General features: G+C 49.4%; 1 protein-coding gene across 1 annotated transcript; it reads left to right on the top strand.

The window, feature by feature from the left end:
• The first annotated feature begins 3,256 nt into the window (after window positions 1-3,256).
• LOC120037666 (titin-like) lies at window positions 3,257-12,125 on the top strand. Its single transcript, XM_038983662.1, has 5 exons — window positions 3,257-6,400; window positions 6,512-6,808; window positions 7,042-7,629; window positions 9,422-9,727; window positions 11,218-12,125. Exons 1-5 carry the CDS (start codon window positions 3,280-3,282, stop codon window positions 11,529-11,531), a joined length of 4,626 nt encoding a protein of 1,541 aa, XP_038839590.1. The 5' UTR covers window positions 3,257-3,279; the 3' UTR covers window positions 11,532-12,125.
• Window positions 12,126-18,993: the final 6,868 nt, after the last annotated feature.

Genomic DNA, 18,993 nt, shown 5'->3' with positions numbered 1-18,993 from the left:
ATAATCAATCAATATGGGGCGGCAGGGTAGCCTAGTGGTTAGAGTGGAGGGGCGGCAGGGTAGCCTAGTGGTTAGAGTGGAGGGGCGGCAGGGTAGCCTAGTGGTTAGAGTGGAGGGGCGGCAGGGTAGCCTAGTGGTTAGAGTGGAGGGGCGGCAGGGTAGCCTAGTGGTTAGAGTGGAGGGGCGGCAGGTAGCCTAGTGGTTAGAGTGGAGGGGCGGCAGGTAGCCTAGTGGTTAGAGTGGAGGGGCGGCAGGGTAGCCTAGTGGTTAGAGTGGAGGGGCGGCAGGTAGCCTAGTGGTTAGAGTGGAGGGGCGGCAGGTAGCCTAGTGGTTAGAGTGGATGGGTGGCAGGTAGCCTAGTGGTTAGAGTGGAGGGGCGGCAGGTAGCCTAGTGGTTAGAGTGGAGGGGTGGCAGGTAGCCTAGTGGTTAGAGTGGAGGGGTGGCAGGTAGCCTAGTGGTTAGAGTGGAGGGGCGGCAGGTAGCCTTGTGGTTAGAGTGGAGGGGTGGCAGGTAGCCTAGTGGTTAGAGTGGAGGGGCGGCAGGTAGCCTAGTGGTTAGAGTGGAGGGGTGGCAGGTAGCCTAGTGGTTAGAGTGGAGGGGCGGCAGGTAGCCTAGTGGTTAGAGTGGAGGGGTGGCAGGTAGCCTAGTGGTTAGAGTGGAGGGGTGGCAGGTAGCCTAGTGGTTAGAGTGGAGGGGCGGCAGGTAGCCTTGTGGTTAGAGTGGAGGGGTGGCAGGTAGCCTAGTGGTTAGAGTGGAGGGGCGGCAGGTAGCCTAGTGGTTAGAGTGGAGGGGGGGCAGGGTAGCCTAGTGGTTAGAGTGGAGGGGTGGCAGGTAGCCTAGTGGTTAGAGTGGAGGGGCGGCAGGTAGCCTAGTGGTTAGAGTGGAGGGGCGGCAGGTAGCCTAGTGGTTAGATTGGAGGGGCGGCAGGGTAGCCTAGTGGTTAGAGTGGAGGGGAGGCAGGTAGACTAGTGGTTAGAGTGGAGGGGAGGCAGGTAGACTAGTGGTTAGAGTGGAGGGGGGACAGGTAGACTAGTGGTTAGAGTGGAGGGTGGCAGGGTAGCCTAGTGGTTAGAGCGATGGACTAGCAACCGAAAGGTTGCAAGATCGAATCCCTGAGCTGACGAGGTAAAAATCTGTCGTTCTGCCCCTGAACAGTTAACCCACTGTTCCTAGGCTGTCATTGAAAATAAGAATTTGTTCTTAACTGACCTGCCTAGTTAAATAAAGGTAAAATATCACTTCTGATTATACATATTTATCTTTCTCCCTCCATTTCTCCCACCTGCTCTCCCATTTTCTCTCTCTGTCTCTCTCTCTCTCTCAGTGAACCTTTTGCACCTGGTATTCCGTTTGTGTCATCAGTAACAAGAGCGACCATGGAAATCGAGGCACCGACAGCATCAATGGATCCGAAGTTTAAGGATGGCATCGTCGTCCATGCTGGTGAAACGTTTGTTATCGGAGCAGATATTCTGGGGACGCCACTCCCCAGAGTCAAGTGGTTAAAAGACGGAAAAGAAATTGATAAAACTGCGCCAAGAACGGAAGTCGTAAAAACGTTTGAACGCACCGTTCTAACAGTTTTAGATTGCATCAGAATAGATGGCGGACAGTTCGTCCTGAGTCTCAGCAATGTGGCTGGAAAGAAAGAGATACCTGTCAATGTTAAGGTTCTTGATAGACCTGGTCCGCCTTCTGGTCCAATGAAGATAACTGGTGTGACTGCAGAGAAAGCCACGCTTCACTGGTGTCATCCATTACAAGATGGCGGTGCCAGTGTTTCCCATTATATCATTGAAAAGAGGGTAACCAACCGCGTGTCATGGACTGTAGTCCAACCGGAAACCCAAGCAGTCAGCTACAAAGTGACTAAACTTGTACCTGGCACTGAGTACGTCTTCAGAGTTAAAGCGGTGAATAGGTTTGGCACCGGTGAACCTCTTGAATCAGACCCGGTTACCGCATGTTGTCCTTTCAAGCCGCCCAGCGCTCCTTCCACACCCGAAGCAAGTGCTATAACAAGCGACTCAATGGTCCTTACATGGAATCGGCCAGAAAACGACGGTGGCTCAGAAATAGATGGCTACATCGTTGAAAAACGTGATAAAGACGGTGTTCGATGGACAAAGTGTAACAAGAGAAGACTTAACGATATCCGGTTCAGATGCACCGGACTCACCGAGGGACATTCCTACGAGTTCAGAGTATGTGCTGAGAATTCTGCTGGTGTCGGAGCGTCAAGTGAACCAACAGGATATATCAAAGCTTGTGACCCCTTGTACCCACCAGGTCCTCCTTACAACCCCAGGGTGACAGACCAGTCAACCACAACCGTGTCCATCTCATGGACAAAACCCATCTCTGATGGTGGAGCAGCCGTCAAAGGATATGTTGTTGAGAGGAAGGAAGTAGCGGAGGAAGAGTGGACAACCTGTACACCACCGACTGGTGTTGAAGAAACACACTTCACCGTGAAAACACTGAAGGAAAATGGAGAATATAACTTCCGCATCTGTGCAATTAACACTGAAGGAGTTGGCGAACCAGCTGATGTCCCAGGGACTGTCGTGACGTCTGAGAGATTTGAGGCCCCTGAGATTGAACTAGATTCAGACCTTAGGAAAATGGTGTCAGTTCGGGCGTGTGCAACACTACGTCTGTTTGTCCCATTCAGAGGAAGACCTGAACCTGTAGTCAAGTGGTCCAAGATGGAAGGTCCTCTTACTGAGCGTGCACACATTGAGGTCACAAGCACCTACACAGTCCTCGTCATCCACACTGTCGACAGACTTGACACCGGCAAGTATACGTTGACTCTTGAGAACGTCAGCGGTATAAAGTCTGTTTTCGTTAATGTCACAGTGTTGGATTCACCAAGTGCCCCTGAGCACATTGAAGTCAAGGACATTACTAGAGATTCTGTATCACTGTCCTGGGATCCTCCACTGATTGACGGCGGAGCTAAGATCACACATTACATTGTGGAGAAGAGAGAAGCTCAAAGACGGGCCTTTACCAGTATTTCAGATAACTGTGGACGAAATAGAATGAAGATTGACAACCTTATAGAAGGGGGACTTTACTATTTCCGTGTACTAGCTGTTAATGAGCTCGGTGTGGGTTTGCCAGCGGAAACACCAGAACCGATCAAGGTATCCCAAGCTCCTTTGCCTCCCGGTCAAGTTACTGTTGTAGATGTTACCCGCGACAGTGTGAGTCTCGCATGGGAAAAGCCTGACGATGACGGTGGTAGCAGAATCAAATGCTACATAGTGGAAATGCAAACCAAGAGCGATGGCAAATGGACTTTGTGTTCTGAGATAAGGGGATTGAGATCAACTATCGATGGGCTCTTAACAGGTGAGGAATATTCATTTAGGATTAGTGCGGTCAATGAAACAGGCAAGAGTGAACCTAAGCTACTGGGAGAGGCTGTTGTAGTAAACGACGACACAATGGAACCCATCATAGATCTGATATGCAACTCATTCAGTGTCAAGGCAGGAGACGATCTGAAGATCGATGTTCCATTTAGAAGCAGACCTGAACCTGAGGTTTCATGGAACAAAGATGGTGTTGAATTGAAGGAGACAGCCAGGGTTAGCTTTCTGACATCTAATAACTCATCAAAAATCACTATCAGAAACACAACCCGGGAAGAATCGGGGAACTATGAGATCACCTTAACCAACACAGTTGGTAGAAAATCAGCCATAATAGCTGTTACCATCTTGGATAAACCTGGCCCACCTGGTGCAATCAAGGTAGATGAAGTCTACGCTGACTATATTTCACTGTCTTGGGATGCCCCACTCTACGATGGAGGATGTCCAATCAGCAACTACTTAGTAGAGAAGAGAGATATTATCACTACAACATGGAAGACTGTTTCAGCCACAGTTGCCAGAACGTCTATTAAAGTTCCTCGTTTGACACAAGGCACTGAATATCAGTTCCGAATTGCAGCTGAAAACCGCTACGGCATGAGCCATGCTGTGGAGTCCGCTTCAGTTGTTGCACAGTACCCCTTCGAGACACCTGGCCCTCCCACTACCCTCCATGTTGCCCAAGCTACAAAGTCCTTCATGTTGGTTACATGGAATGAACCAGCCAGTGACGGTGGAAGTCCAATCATCGGTTATCACCTGGAAATGAAGGACTATAGCAGTATTCGCTGGACGAAGACTAACAGAGGACGTCTCATTGCTGAAACAGAATTTAAAGTGAATGGCGTTGAAGAAAGCTTACAGTATGAATTCCGTGTTTCTGCTGAGAATATTGCTGGCATTGGACCGTACAGCAAAGCCACTGAGCCAATAGCTGCAAGAGATCCATGTGATCCTCCTGCTAACCTCACAGTCACGGACATCACAAGAACTTCAATTTCTCTTACTTGGTCCAAGCCAGAGAATGACGGTGGAGCCAAGGTGACTGGCTACATTGTCGAACGCAGGGAACTTCCAGATGGTTGTTGGCTGAAGTGCAATTTCACCAATCTCCAGGAAACCTGCTATGACATCGAAGGCCTTACGGAGGACATTCAATATGACTTCCGTGTTATTGCAAAGAACTCTGCTGCAGTACTCAGTGAGCCATCACAATGTACAGGTGCCATCACAGTCAAGGATAACGTTGTTCTACCTTGCATTGTCTTGGATAACAAGTATAAGAAATTAGTCATTGTCAAAGCTGGAGATGTTTTGAGAATCGATGCAGATGTTTCTGGGTGCCCACGTCCAGTCATTTCATGGTCAAAGGATGGTCAAAGTATTGAGACCAAGGCAAGAATAGAGATCACTTCAACACACACTACCACCACATTACTAGTCAGAGACACTATCCGAAGAGACTCGGGTCAGTACACTGTAACAGTGCAGAACATTGCTGGTACAAGGTCCCTGTCTGTAAACTGTAAGGTTCTGGACCGCCCTGGACCATCCTCTGGGCCGTTGGATATCACTGGTCTGACCGCAGAGAAATGCACTTTGACCTGGGGACCACCTCAAGAAAACGGTGGTGCAGAAATTCTGCGCTATATAGTTGAGAAATGTGAAACCAGCCGTGTCACCTGGACTTCGGTACATGAAGACGTGAAGGCGACAACATGCAAGGTCACCAGTCTGCGTAAAGGAAACGAATATATCTTCAGAGTAAAGGCAGTGAATGAATATGGAGAAGGAGAAGCCTTGGAGAGTGAGCCAACCAAGGCCACAGATCCATTCACTGTCCCTGCTGCACCAACAGATGTTGAAATCACCAGCATATCAAGTGAGACAATGACAATCTGCTGGAAAAGACCTGAGTCCGACGGAGGAAGCAGCATTTCTGGCTATGTTATTGAGAAACGAGAGAAATCTGGATTGCGCTGGGTACAGGTGAACACGAAGCCTGTGAATGACCTTAGGGTCAAGGCATCCAATCTCTGTGAGGGATGTGAGTATGAGTACAGAGTCTATGCAGAAAATGTTGCAGGCTTGAGTCCCCCAAGTATTCCTTGCAAACTGACAAAAGCGGAGGATCCACAATTCCTGCCATCCGCACCAGCTAAACCCAAAGTCATTGACTCAACCAAGACTTCTGTAACTCTTTCATGGAATAAGCCGTTGTTCGATGGGGGAGCTGCTGTAACGGGATACTGTGTTGAGTATAAGAGAACGGATGAAGAGGACTGGTGCGTCAGTGTTTCAAACACAGAGAACACTGAATTCACTGTCGTTGGATTGACATCTGGAGCAGAATATGTATTTGTTGTCAAATCCATCAACAGGATTGGTGTCAGTGAGCCAAGCCCTCCTACTGATCCACAAGCAGCCGAGGACAGAGAAGAGGAACCACAGTTTAATATCAGCAATGAGATGCGAAAGACTCTTCTTGTAAAGGACGGCACTTCATTCACCTTAACTGTGCCGTTCAGCGGCAAGCCTGTTCCTAACGTTATGTGGGACAAGGCAGATGTTGACCTGACAGCGAGGGCCAGTATCCATACCACTGATACCGTCACGTCTATCACAGTGGAACAAGCAACAAGAGATGACTCTGGAAAATATACGGTGACTTTACAAAACGTTGCTGGAAAAGTCACATGTACATTAAACGTCAGGGTTCTTGACTCTCCTGGTCCACCGTGCCGTGTTGCGGTCAAGGATGTTACCAAGAGCTCTGCAACAGTTGCCTGGGATACCCCAGAAAACGAAGGTGGTGCTGCTGTCACCAACTACCTTGTTGATATTCGTGAGGTGAGCAACAAGGGATGGACCAGAGTCACAGATTCATGTCCTCGTCTGACCTACAGAGTGTCAGATCTACAAGAGGGAGGAGTGTACTACTTCAGAGTCACTGGTGAAAACCAGTATGGAATCGGCTTGCCGGCTGAGACCAAATATGGAGCAATGATTACAGGTATGCTAGACCTGAAAATCCAAATGTAAGCTTTACAATATGTATATTTTTAAATTTCATTTTAGTATGTTATTTTCAAAAAACTGTAGTTTTTTTTCTTCTTGATTTCAGAAAAACCCAGCCCACCACAAACCATCGAAGTCACCGAGATCACCAAGGAAAGTGTGTCCCTGTCATGGATCAAGCCTGAGAATGACGGAGGTAGCAGAATCACCAGTTATCGAGTCGATGCTCTCGAGAACGGTCAGGATAAATGGGTGAAGTGTGGCGTCACCAAGACCGTCCACTTTGTGGTGTACGACCTGAAGGAAGCTACTCAATACTTTTTCAGAGTTCGTGCTGAAAACCACGCTGGATTCAGTGACCCTACAGAAATGGCTCTCCCTGTGTTAGTTAAAGGGCAACTTGGTGAGTTGTTGCCCAGACCTACATTTACAGTTACTAAGGGTAGAGAATTGCTGAGCATAACCCACGATAGGTAGGTTACTACATTCATAACCCACGATAGGTAGGTTACTACATTCATAACCCACGATAGGTAGTTTACTACATTCTGGAAAACTAATTCTTACATGTGGACTGTTTCATTTTAAATCTGATATCCTCAATGAAATAACAAGTCTTCGTCTATCTTTCAACAGAACCTCCTGAGATGAACATGAACAAGTTCCCTGACAATATAGTTTACGTCCGAGCGGGATCAAACCTGAAATGCCAGATCCCACTTACTGGGAAACCTGCGCCAAAGATATCTCTTTCGAAGGACGACGTGGTGTTGAAGTCAACGATGAGATTCAACTCTGAAGTAACTCCTGAATATCTGATCATCAGTCTTCGTGAGAGCGCTGCTACTGATTCAGGAAGGTACGACATATGTGCCTCCAACACCAGCGGAGCCTCCAGGTCTTTTGTGACCATTGTGGTCCTGGATAGACCCGGCGCCCCAGTTGGTCCAATTGGAATGTCTGAGGTGACAGAGGACAGTGTGAGTCTGACGTGGCTTCCTCCTCGTTATGACGGCGGAAGCCCCGTCACAAACTACATAATAATGAAACGAGAAACGACAAACGCCGACTGGACTGAAGTCTCCTCGGTCGTTGTGAAATGCGCGATGAAAATCATGAAGCTCATAACAGGACTGGTGTACCAGTTCAGAATCAGGGCTGAAAATCGCTATGGCATCAGTGAGTACGTCGACTCTGCAACCGTCAAAGTGGATCTCAACTACAGTAAGTTTTATACTCTATTCATGTTTTATGTTTGTATTTTATATACATATATACATGTGTACAGTCATGGCCAAAAGTTTTGAGAATGACACAAATATTAATTTCCCCAAAGTTTGCTGCTTCAGTGTCTTTAGATATTTTTGTCAGATGTTACTATGGAATACTGAAGTATAATTACAAGCATTTCATGAGTGTCAAAGGCTTTTATTGACAATTACATGAAGTTGATGCAAAGAGTCAATATTTGCAGTGTCGACCCTCTTTTTCAAGACCTCTGCAATCTGCCCTGGCATGCTGTCAATTAACTTCTCGGCCACATCCTGACTGATGGCAGCCCATTCTTGCATAATCAATGCTTGGAGTTTGTCAGAATTTGTGGGTTTTTGTTTGTCCACCCGCCTCTTGAGGTTTGACCACAAGTTCTCAATTGGATTAAGGTCTGGGGAGTTTCCTGGCCATGGACCCAAAAGATCGATGTTTTGTTCCCCGAGCCACTTAGTTATCACTTTTGCCTTATGGCAAGGTGCTCCATCATGCTGGAAAAGGCATTGTTCGTCACCAAACGTTTCCTGGATTGTTGGGAAAAGTTGCTCTCGGAGGATGTGTTGGTAGCATTCTTTATTCATGGCTGTGTTCTTAGGCAAAATTGTGAGTGAGCCCTCTCCCTTGGCTGAGAAGCAACCCCACACATGAATGGTCTCAGGATGCTTTACTGTTGGCATGACACAGGACTGATGGTAGCGCTCACCTTGTCTTCTCCGGACAAGCTTTTTTCCGGATGCCCCAAACAATCGGAATAGGGATTCATCAGAGAAAATGACTTTACCCCAGTCCTCAGCAGTCCAATCCCTGTACCTTTTGCAGAATATCAGTCTGTCCCTGATGTTTTTCCTGGAGAGAAGGGGCTTCTTTGCTGCCCTTCTTGACACCAGGCCATCCTCCAAAAGTCTTCGCCTCACTGTGCGTGCAGATGCACTCACACCTGCCTGCTGCCATTCCTGAGCAAGCTCTGTACTGGTGGTGCCCCGATCCCGCAGCTCAATCAACTTTAGGAGACGGTCCTGGTGCTTGCTGGACTTTCTTGGGCGCCCTGAAGCCTTCTTCACAACAATTGAACCGCTCTCCTTGACGTTCTTGATGATTCGATAAATGGTTGATTTAGGTGCAATCTTACTGGCAGCAATATCCTTGCCTGTGAAGCCCTTTTTGTGCAACGCAATGATGACGGCACGTGTTTCCTTGCAGGTAACCATGGTTGACAGAGGAAGAACAATGATTCCAAGCACCACCCTCCTTTTGAAGCTTCCAGTCTGTTATTCGAACTCAATCAGCATGACAGAGTGATCTCCAGCCTTGTCCTCGTCAACACTCACACCTGTGTTAACGAGAGAATCACTGACATGATGTCAGCTGGTCCTTTTGTGGCAGGGCTGAAATGCAGTGGACATTTTGGGGGGGGATTCAGTTTATTTGCATGGCAAAGAGGGACTTTGCAATTCTTTTGCAATTCATCTGATCACTCTTCATAACATTCTGGAGTATATGCAAATTGCCATCATACAAACTGAGGCAGCAGACTTTGTAAAAATGTATATTTGTGTCATCCTCAAAACTTTTGGCCACGACTGTATATGTAACATATATACTTGTGACAGACCACTAGGGGGCGCTGTACTATGACACCCCTTGAACTGATAAAGAATACCTGACAACGTGTTATTGTACAGGGTAAAAGATACGCCCCCTGTATCATACCGATTTAATACTAAATGTTATTTTCTTTCGTCTCTAGCCGTCCCCGAATCTCCGTCACCCCCTATCGTTACGTCTGTAACCAGAGAAAGCATCGCCGTCGCCTGGACGGAGCCGGACTGGAATGGAGGAAGACCACTAATTGGATATCACCTTCAGATGAAGGACAAGAACAGCATCCTGTGGCAGACGGTCAACAAAACCGTTATCCGTGCCACACACTTCAAAGTGACAAACGTCATCATTGCTGGTCTCATCTACGAGTTCAAGGTAGCAGCAGAAAACTCAGCTGGATGCAGTCCCCTTAGCAAGATCTCAGACGCTGTCCTGGCAATTGATGCTTGTGGTAAGGCGACTTGGTTACTTTCAGTAGTGGTTGGTCCATCACATTTCTTTATCACCTAGTGGTTGGTCCATCACATTTCTTTATCACCTAGTGGTTGGTCCATCACATTTCTTTATCACCTAGTGGTGGTCCATCACATTTCTTTATCACCTAGTGGTTGGTCCATCACATTTCTTTATCACCTAGTGGTTGGTCCATCACATTTCTTTATCACCTAGTGGTTGGTCCATCACATTTCTTTATCACCTAGTGGTGGTCCATCACATTTCTTTATCACCTAGTGGTCGTCCATCACATTTCTTGATCACCTAGTGGTTGGTCCATCACATTTCTTTATCACCTAGTGGTTGGTCCATCACATTTCTTTATCACCTAGTGGTTGGTCCATCACATTTCTTTATCACCTAGTGGTTGGTCCATCACATTTCTTTATCACCTAGTGGTTGGTCCATCACATTTCTTTATCACCTAGTGGTTGGTCCATCACATTACTTTATCACCTAGTGGTCGTCCATCACATTTCTTGATCACCTAGTGGTTGGTCCATCACATTTCTTTATCACCTAGTGGTCGTCCATCACATTTCTTTATCACCTAGTGGTGGTCCATCACATTTCTTTATCACCTAGTGGTTGGTCCATCACATTTCTTTATCACCTAGTGGTTGGTCCATCACATTTTATCACCTAGTGGTTGGTCCATCACATTTCTTGATCACCTAGTGGTTGGTCCATCACATTTCTTTATCACCTAGTGGTTGGTCCATCACATTTTATCACCTAGTGGTTGGTCCATCACATTACTTTATCACCTAGTGGTCGTCCATCACATTTCTTGATCACCTAGTGGTTGGTCCATCACATTTCTTTATCACCTAGTGGTCGTCCATCACATTTCTTTATCACCTAGTGGTGGTCCATCACATTTCTTTATCACCTAGTGGTTGGTCCATCACATTTCTTTATCACCTAGTGGTTGGTCCATCACATTTTATCACCTAGTGGTTGGTCCATCACATTTCTTGATCACCTAGTGGTTGGTCCATCACATTTCTTTATCACCTAGTGGTTGGTCCATCACATTTTATCACCTAGTGGTTGGTCCATCACATTACTTTATCACCTAGTGGTTGGTCCATCACATTTTATCACCTAGTGGTTGGTCCATCACATTTCTTGATCACCTAGTGGTTGGTCCATCACATTTCTTTATCACCTAGTGGTTGGTCCATCACATTTTATCACCTAGTGGTTGGTCCATCACATTACTTTATCACCTAGTGGTTGGTCCATCACATTTCTTGATCACCTAGTGGTTGGTCCATCACAGTGTGGCGTAGTCAGCAGGATTGAGTTATATCTGTTTATCATTAAAACCTCACGTTACACTTGCTTTAATTAATTTTTTTTTCAATATCACTGTGTACTTCCTTTAAACTTTCTATATATTAACAACTGTATTTTAACCTCTAAATCTTTTTGTTGTTGCAGAGCCTCCAACCAACGTCCGGATCACCCACATCAGAAAGACTTCCATCAGACTGGAATGGCTGAAGCCTTCATACGATGGTGGAAGCAAGGTCACAGGATACCTGATTGAGAAGAAAGAGGGCGAAAGAGACAGGTGGACCAAGGCCAACTTAACCAACGTTTCTGACACACACTATACGGTGACAGACCTGGACGAGTGTGCGGTTTATGAATTCAGAGTCGTGGCCAAGAACGCAGCCGGGTCAGTCAGCGATCCGTCCGCCACTGCCGGCCCGGCGATGTGCGTGGACACGGACGCTTACGAAGAAGATTAGATGGGTTTTATTTTTGAGATAGTTGATTTTGTTTTAATTGTCAGATGCTATGCTAGTATTGTTGTGAAAGTGGTGGAAGTTGTTAAAATTGCAGTTGTTTTTTTCTTGATGTGAAATTGATGTGGTTACTGAAATAGCTATATATTTTGATTGGTAGAAGATATTTCTGTTTTGATAGCTGATTTTAATAGCAGAGTAGGTTTGATATGCTCCTATAATTGTCTTGACTTGTTGGTGTCAAAATAGTTGATTTGTGTGTGAAATCACAGTGTTTACAGTGGATAGAAGGTTGGGTGTCATCGCTTGTTTATTCATGTTTTTTGGAGTTTTAGAACGTTGAAGAAATCCCATGAAAACATATTGATCAGCCCGTGTGGACTGTTTGCACATTTTTACATTTGATTGGTGTTGATAGCTTTAACGGTTTAAGAGAAGAAATCAAAAAGGCAGAAGTGTGTGTGTGTCAGATAACGGTAGTGGTGTTACCTCTACTCTCTCGGCAGGTAGCCTAGTGGTTAGAGTGGAGGGGAGGCAGGTAGCCTAGTGGTTAGAGTGGAGGGGTGGTAGGTAGCCTAGTGGTTAGAGTGGAGGGGTGGCAGGTAGACTAGTGGTTAGAGTGGAGGGGTGGCAGGTAGCCTAGTGGTTAGAGTGGAGGGGTGGCAGGTAGCCTAGTGGTTAGAGTGGAGGGGTGGCAGGTAGCCTAGTGGTTAGAGTGGAGGGGTGGCAGGTAGCCTAGTGGTTATAGTGAAGGGGTGGCAGGTAGACTAGTGGTTAGAGCGTTGGACTAGTAACCGGCAGGTAGCCTAGTGGTTAGAGCGTTGGACTAGTAACCAGCAGGTAGCCTAGTGGTTAGAGCGTTGGACTAGTAACCAACAGGTAGCCTAGTGGTTAGAGTGGAGGGGTGGCAGGTAGCCTAGTGGTTATAGTGAAGGGGTGGCAGGTAGACTAGTGGTTAGAGCGTTGGACTAGTAACCAGCAGGTAGCCTAGTGGTTAGAGCGTTGGACTAGTAACCAGCAGGTAGCCTAGTGGTTAGAGCGTTGGACTAGTAACCAGCAGGTAGCCTAGTGGTTAGAGCGTTGGACTAGTAACCAGCAGGTAGCCTAGTGGTTAGAGCGTTGGACTAGTAACCAACAGGTAGCCTAGTGGTTAGAGTGGAGGGGTGGCAGGTAGCCTAGTGGTTATAGTGAAGGGGTGGCAGGTAGACTAGTGGTTAGAGCGTTGGACTAGTAACCAGCAGGTAGCCTAGTGGTTAGAGCGTTGGACTAGTAACCAGCAGGTAGCCTAGTGGTTAGAGCGTTGGACTAGTAACCAGCAGGTAGCCTAGTGGTTAGAGCGTTGGACTAGTAACCAGCAGGTAGTCTAGTGGTTAGAGTGTTGGACTAGTAACCAGCAGGTAGCCTAGTGGTTAGAGCGTTGGGCTAGTAACCAGCAGGTAGCCTAGTGGTTAGAGCGTTGGGCCAGTAACCAGCAGGTAGCCTAGTGGTTAGAGCGTTGGACTAGTAACCAGCAGGTAGCCTAGTGGTTAGAGCGTTGGACTAGCAACCAGCAGGTAGCCTAGTGGTTAGAGCGTTGGGCTAGTAACCAGCAGGTAGCCTAGTGGATAGAGTGGAGGGCCAGTAACCGAAAGGTTGCTGGATCGAATCCCAAGGTAAAAATCTGTCGTTCTGCCCCCTGAACAAAGCAGTTAACCCACTATTCCCCCGGTAGGCCGTCATTATAAATAATATTTTTTTCTTAACTGACTTGCCTAGTTAAATAAAGGTTTAATAAAAAATTTAAAAAACTCTCTGCCTCTGTCGGTCTCTGTCTTTCAATTCAAAGGGTCTTTCTCTCTCTTGCTCTCTCTCCTCTACTACCCTTTCTCTCTCTTGCTCTCTCTCCTCTACTACCCATTCCACTATCGTTTTTGAATAATAATCAAGATAATTTTAATAATAACAACAACAGTAATACTAATAATAGTAAGTAAATGACTGCCTAATATGCATCTGTTGTTATTCAGTGTAACTCAGGCTACGGCAGGCAAATAATTATCTGGCTTCAAGAGGAGCCATTGCTCCTTCGTCCATTACTATTTTATAGTTTTTCCTCTGGGTTTATTTTAATTTTACATATTTATTTTGCGTTTTCATTACCACTGGAAAGGTCTTCTTCTGTGTTTGGTGATAGAAGAACCAAGTCATCAGCATATAGCAGGTATTTCACCTATGTGGTTAAATAGTGTGAGTCCTGGGGCTGCAGAATGGTCCAACATGTCTGATAGTTCATTGATGTAAATGTTGAAAAGGTTTGGACTCAAACTGCAGCCTTGTCTCACACCTCAATGTTGCGAAAATAATTATAATCTTTGGTTTTTTATTTTTATTTGCACACATGTTTTCTGTGTACATACATTTTATTAAGTCATACACCTTACCACCAAGCCCACTTTGGAGAATTGTGTAGAATAGACCTTTGTGCCAAATAAAATCGAATGCTTTTTAAAGTCAATAAAGCAAGCAAATATGTTTCACTCTTTTTTTTGTTGGACGTGTTTATTAATTAGGGTGTGTAAGGTGTACAGTGCATTCGGAAACTGTTCAGACCCCTTCACTTTTTCCACATTTTGTTACGTTACAGCCTTATTCTAAAATTGATTAAATAGTTTTTTCCCCTCATTAATCTTCACACAATACCCCATAATCACAAAGCAAAAACATTTAAAAAAATATATATATATTTTGAAAATGTATAAAAAATTAAATATCACTTTTATGTACACTTCCGGTCAAAAGTTTGGACACACCTACTCATTCAAGGGTTTTTCTTTATTTGTACTATTTTCTACATTGTAGAATAATAGTGAAGACATCAAACTATGAGATAACACATATTTCATGTAGGGTGTTGGAGCTGGTGGGGCTGTTGGAGCTGGTGGGGGTGTTGGGGGTGTTGGGGGTGTTGGGGATGTTGGGGGTGTTGGGGCTGTTGAGGGTGTTGAGGGTGTTGGGGGTGTTGGGGGTGTTGGGGGTGTTCAGGGTGTTGGGGTGTTGGGGGTGTTGAGGGTGTTGAGGGTGTTGAGGGTGTTGAGGGTGTTGAGGGTGTTGGGGATGTTGGGGGTGTTGAGGGTGATGGGGGTGTGGGGGGTGTTGGGGGTGTTGAGGGTGTTGGGGGTGTTGGGGGTGGTGAGGGTGTTGGGGGTGTTGAGGGTGTTGGGGATGTTGAGGGTGTTGAGGGTGTTGGGGGTGTTGGGGGTGTTGGGGATGTTGGGGGTGTTGGGGGTGTTGGGGGTGTTGAGGGTGTTGGGGATGTTGAGGGTGTTGAGGGTGTTGAGGGTGTTGGGGGTGTTGAGGGTGTTGAGGGTGTTGGGGGTGTTGAGGGTGTTGAGGGTGTTGAGGGTGTTGAGGGTGTTGAGGGTGTTGGGGATGTTGAGGGTGTTGGGGATGTTGAGGATGTTGAGGATGTTGAGGGTGTTGGGGGTGTTGAGGGTGTTGGGGGTGTTGGGGATGTTGGGGATGTTGAGGGTGTTGGGGATGTTGAGGGTGTTGAGGGTGTTGGGGGTGTTGAGGGTGTTGGGGATGTTGAGGGTGTTGGGGATGTTGAGGGTGTTGGGGGTGTTGAGGGTGTTGGGGGTGTTGGGGGTGTTGGGGGTGTTGGGGGTGTTGAGGGTGTTGGGGGTGTTGAGGGTGTTGAGGATGTTGAGGGTGTTGGGGGTGTTGAGGGTGTTGAGGGTGTTGGGGATGTTGAGGGTGTTGAGGGTGTTGGGGGTGTTGAGGGTGTTGGGGATGTTGAGGGTGTTGAGGGTGTTGAGGGTGTTGAGGGTGTTGAGGGTGTTGGGGGTGTTGAGGGTGTTGAGGGTGTTGGGGGTGTTGGGGGTGTTGAGGATGTTGAGGGTGTTGGGGGTGTTGGGGGTGTTGGGGGTGTTGAGGGTGTTGAGGGTGTTGGGGGTGTTGAGGGTGTTGGGGGTGTTGGGGCTGTTGAGGGTGTTGGGGCTGTTGGGGGTGTTGGGGGTGTTGGGGGTGTTGAGGGTGTTGAGGATGTTGAGGGTGTTGGGGGTGTTGGGGGTGTTGGGGCTGTTGAGGGTGTTGGGGATGTTGAGGGTGTTGGGGATGTTGGGGGTGTTGGGGCTGTTGGGGGTGTTGAGGATGTTGAGGGTGTTGGGGGTGTTGAGGGTGTTGAGGGTGTTGAGGGTGTTGGGGGTGTTGAGGGTGTTGAGGGTGTTGGGGATGTTGAGGGTGTTGAGGGTGTTGGGGGTGTTGAGGGTGTTGGGGATGTTGGGGATGTTGAGGGTGTTGGGGGTGTTGGGGGTGTTGGGGATGTTGAGGGTGTTGGGGATGTTGGGGATGTTGGGGGTGTTGGGGGTGTTGAGGGTGTTGGGGGTGTTGGGGGTGTTGAGGGTGTTGGGGATGTTGGGGGTGTTGAGGGTGTTGGGGGTGTTGAGGGTGTTGAGGGTGTTGGGGGTGTTGAGGGTGTTGAGGGTGTTGGGGGTGGTGGGGGTGTTGAGGGTGTTGGGGGTGTTGGGGATGTTGAGGGTGTTGAGGGTGTTGGGGGTGTTGAGGGTGTTGGGGGTGGTGGGGGTGTTGAGGGTGTTGGGGGTGTTGGGGATGTTGAGGGTGTTGGGGGTGTTGGGGATGTTGAGGGTGTTGGGGATGTTGAGGGTGTTGAGGGTGTTGAGGGTGTTGGGGGTGTTGAGGGTGTTGGGGGTGTTGGGGGTGTTGAGGGTGTTGAGGGTGTTGGGGGTGTTGAGGGTGTTGGGGGTGTTGGGGGTGTTGGGGGTGTTGAGGGTGTTGAGGGTGTTGGGGATGTTGAGGGTGTTGAGGGTGTTGGGGGTGTTGAGGGTGTTGGGGATGTTGAGGGTGTTGAGGGTGTTGGGGATGTTGAGGGTGTTGAGGGTGTTGGGGGTGTTGAGGGTGTTGAGGGTGTTGGGGGTGTTGGGGGTGTTGAGGATGTTGAGGGTGTTGGGGGTGTTGGGGGTGTTGAGGGTGTTGAGGGTGTTGGGGATGTTGAGGGTGTTGGGGGTGTTGGGGCTGTTGAGGGTGTTGGGGCTGTTGGGGGTGTTGGGGGTGTTGGGGGTGTTGAGGGTGTTGAGGATGTTGAGGGTGTTGGGGGTGTTGGGGGTGTTGGGGCTGTTGAGGGTGTTGGGGATGTTGAGGGTGTTGGGGATGTTGGGGGTGTTGGGGCTGTTGGGGGTGTTGAGGATGTTGAGGGTGTTGGGGGTGTTGAGGGTGTTGAGGGTGTTGAGGGTGTTGGGGGTGTTGAGGGTGTTGAGGGTGTTGGGGATGTTGAGGGTGTTGAGGGTGTTGGGGGTGTTGAGGGTGTTGGGGATGTTGGGGATGTTGAGGGTGTTGGGGGTGTTGGGGGTGTTGGGGATGTTGAGGGTGTTGGGGATGTTGGGGATGTTGGGGGTGTTGGGGGTGTTGAGGGTGTTGGGGGTGTTGGGGGTGTTGAGGGTGTTGGGGATGTTGGGGGTGTTGAGGGTGTTGGGGGTGTTGAGGGTGTTGAGGGTGTTGGGGGTGTTGAGGGTGTTGAGGGTGTTGGGGGTGTTGGGGGTGGTGGGGGTGTTGAGGGTGTTGGGGGTGTTGGGGATGTTGAGGGTGTTGAGGGTGTTGGGGGTGTTGAGGGTGTTGGGGGTGTTGAGGGTGTTGAGGGTGTTGGGGGTGGTGGGGGTGTTGAGGGTGTTGGGGGTGTTGGGGATGTTGAGGGTGTTGGGGGTGTTGGGGATGTTGAGGGTGTTGGGGATGTTGAGGGTGTTGAGGGTGTTGAGGGTGTTGGGGGTGTTGGGGGTGTTGGGGGTGTTGGGGGTGTTGGGGGTGTTGAGGGTGTTGAGGGTGTTGGGGGTGTTGAGGGTGTTGGGGGTGTTGGGGGTGGTGGGGGTGTTGAGGGTGTTGGGGATGTTGGGGATGTTGAGGGTGTTGAGGGTGTTGGGGGTGTTGGGGGTGGTGGGGGTGGTGGGGGTGTTGAGGGTGTTGGGGGTGTTGAGGGTGTTGGGGGTGTTGGGGGTGGTGGGGGTGTTGGGGATGTTGGGGGTGTTGAGGGTGTTGGGGGTGTTGAGGGTGTTGAGGGTGTTGGGGGTGTTGAGGGTGTTGGGGGTGTTGGGGATGTTGGGGGTGTTGAGGGTGTTGGGGGTGTTGAGGGTGTTGAGGGTGTTGGGGGTGTTGAGGGTGTTGAGGGTGTTGGGGGTGTTGGGGGTGGTGGGGGTGTTGAGGGTGTTGGGGGTGTTGGGGATGTTGAGGGTGTTGAGGGTGTTGAGGGTGTTGGGGGTGTTGAGGGTGTTGGGGGTGTTGAGGGTGTTGAGGGTGTTGGGGGTGTTGGGGGTGGTGGGGGTGTTGAGGGTGTTGGGGGTGTTGGGGATGTTGAGGGTGTTGGGGATGTTGGGGGTGTTGAGGGTGTTGGGGATGTTGAGGGTGTTGGGGGTGTTGAGGGTGTTGGGGATGTTGGGGGTGTTGAGGGTGTTGAGGGTGTTGGGGGTGTTGAGGGTGTTGGGGGTGTTGGGGGTGGTGGGGGTGTTGAGGGTGTTGGGGATGTTGGGGATGTTGAGGGTGTTGAGGGTGTTGGGGGTGGTGGGGGTGTTGGGGGTGGTGGGGGTGGTGGGGGTGTTGAGGGTGTTGGGGGTGTTGGGGATGTTGAGGGTGTTGGGGGTGTTGGGGGTGGTGGGGGTGTTGGGGATGTTGGGGGTGTTGAGGGTGTTGGGGGTGTTGAGGGTGTTGAGGGTGTTGGGGGTGTTGGGGGTGTTGAGGGTGTTGGGGGTGTTGGGGATGTTGAGGGTGTTGGGGGTGTTGGGGGTGTTGGGGGTGGTGGGGGTGTTGAGGGTGTTGGGGATGTTGGGGGTGTTGAGGGTGTTGGGGGTGTTGAGGGTGTTGAGGGTGTTGGGGGTGTTGGGGGTGGTGGGGGTGTTGAGGGTGTTGGGGGTGTTGCGGATGTTGAGGGTGTTGAGGGTGTTGAGGGTGTTGGGGATGTTGAGGGTGTTGAGGGTGTTGGGGGTGTTGAGGGTGTTGGGGGTGTTGGGGGTGTTGAGGGTGTTGGGGATGTTGGGGGTGTTGGGGGTGTTGAGGGTGTTGGGGGTGTTGGGGGTGTTGAGGGTGTTGGGGGTGTTGAGGGTGTTGGGGGTGTTGAGGGTGTTGAGGGTGTTGGGGATGTTGGGGGTGTTGGGGATGTTGGGGGTGTTGAGGGTGTTGGGGGTGTTGAGGATGTTGGGGGTGTTGAGGGTGTTGGGGGTGTTGAGGGTGTTGGGGGTGTTGAGGATGTTGGGGGTGTTGAGGGTGTTGGGGATGTTGGGGGTGTTGGGGATGTTGGGGGTGTTGAGGGTGTTGGGGGTGTTGAGGATGTTGGGGGTGTTGAGGGTGTTGGGGGTGTTGAGGGTGTTGGGGGTGTTGAGGATGTTGGGGGTGTTGAGGGTGTTGGGGGTGTTGGGGATGTTGAGGGTGTTGGGGGTGTTGGGGGTGTTGAGGATGTTGGGGGTGTTGAGGATGTTGGGGGTGTTGA

This window comes from Salvelinus namaycush, unplaced genomic scaffold, assembly GCF_016432855.1.
Source record: "Salvelinus namaycush isolate Seneca unplaced genomic scaffold, SaNama_1.0 Scaffold1808, whole genome shotgun sequence".
Taxonomy (NCBI): domain Eukaryota; kingdom Metazoa; phylum Chordata; class Actinopteri; order Salmoniformes; family Salmonidae; genus Salvelinus; species Salvelinus namaycush.
This window is presented reverse-complemented; position numbering and strand designations above follow the sequence as displayed.

What these genes read in the sequence shown, in the direction of transcription:
- LOC120037666 (XM_038983662.1), top strand. Translation starts at nt 3,280, where the DNA reads ATGCAAACCAAGAGCGATGGCAAATGGACTTTGTGTTCTGAGATAAGG. An exon ending in GTTAGTTAAAGGGCAACTTG is followed by an intron (nt 6,809 to 7,041) that starts GTGAGTTGTTGC and finishes ATCTTTCAACAG; the next exon opens with AACCTCCTGAGATGAACATG. An exon ending in CCTGGCAATTGATGCTTGTG is followed by an intron (nt 9,728 to 11,217) that starts GTAAGGCGACTT and finishes TTGTTGTTGCAG; the next exon opens with AGCCTCCAACCAACGTCCGG.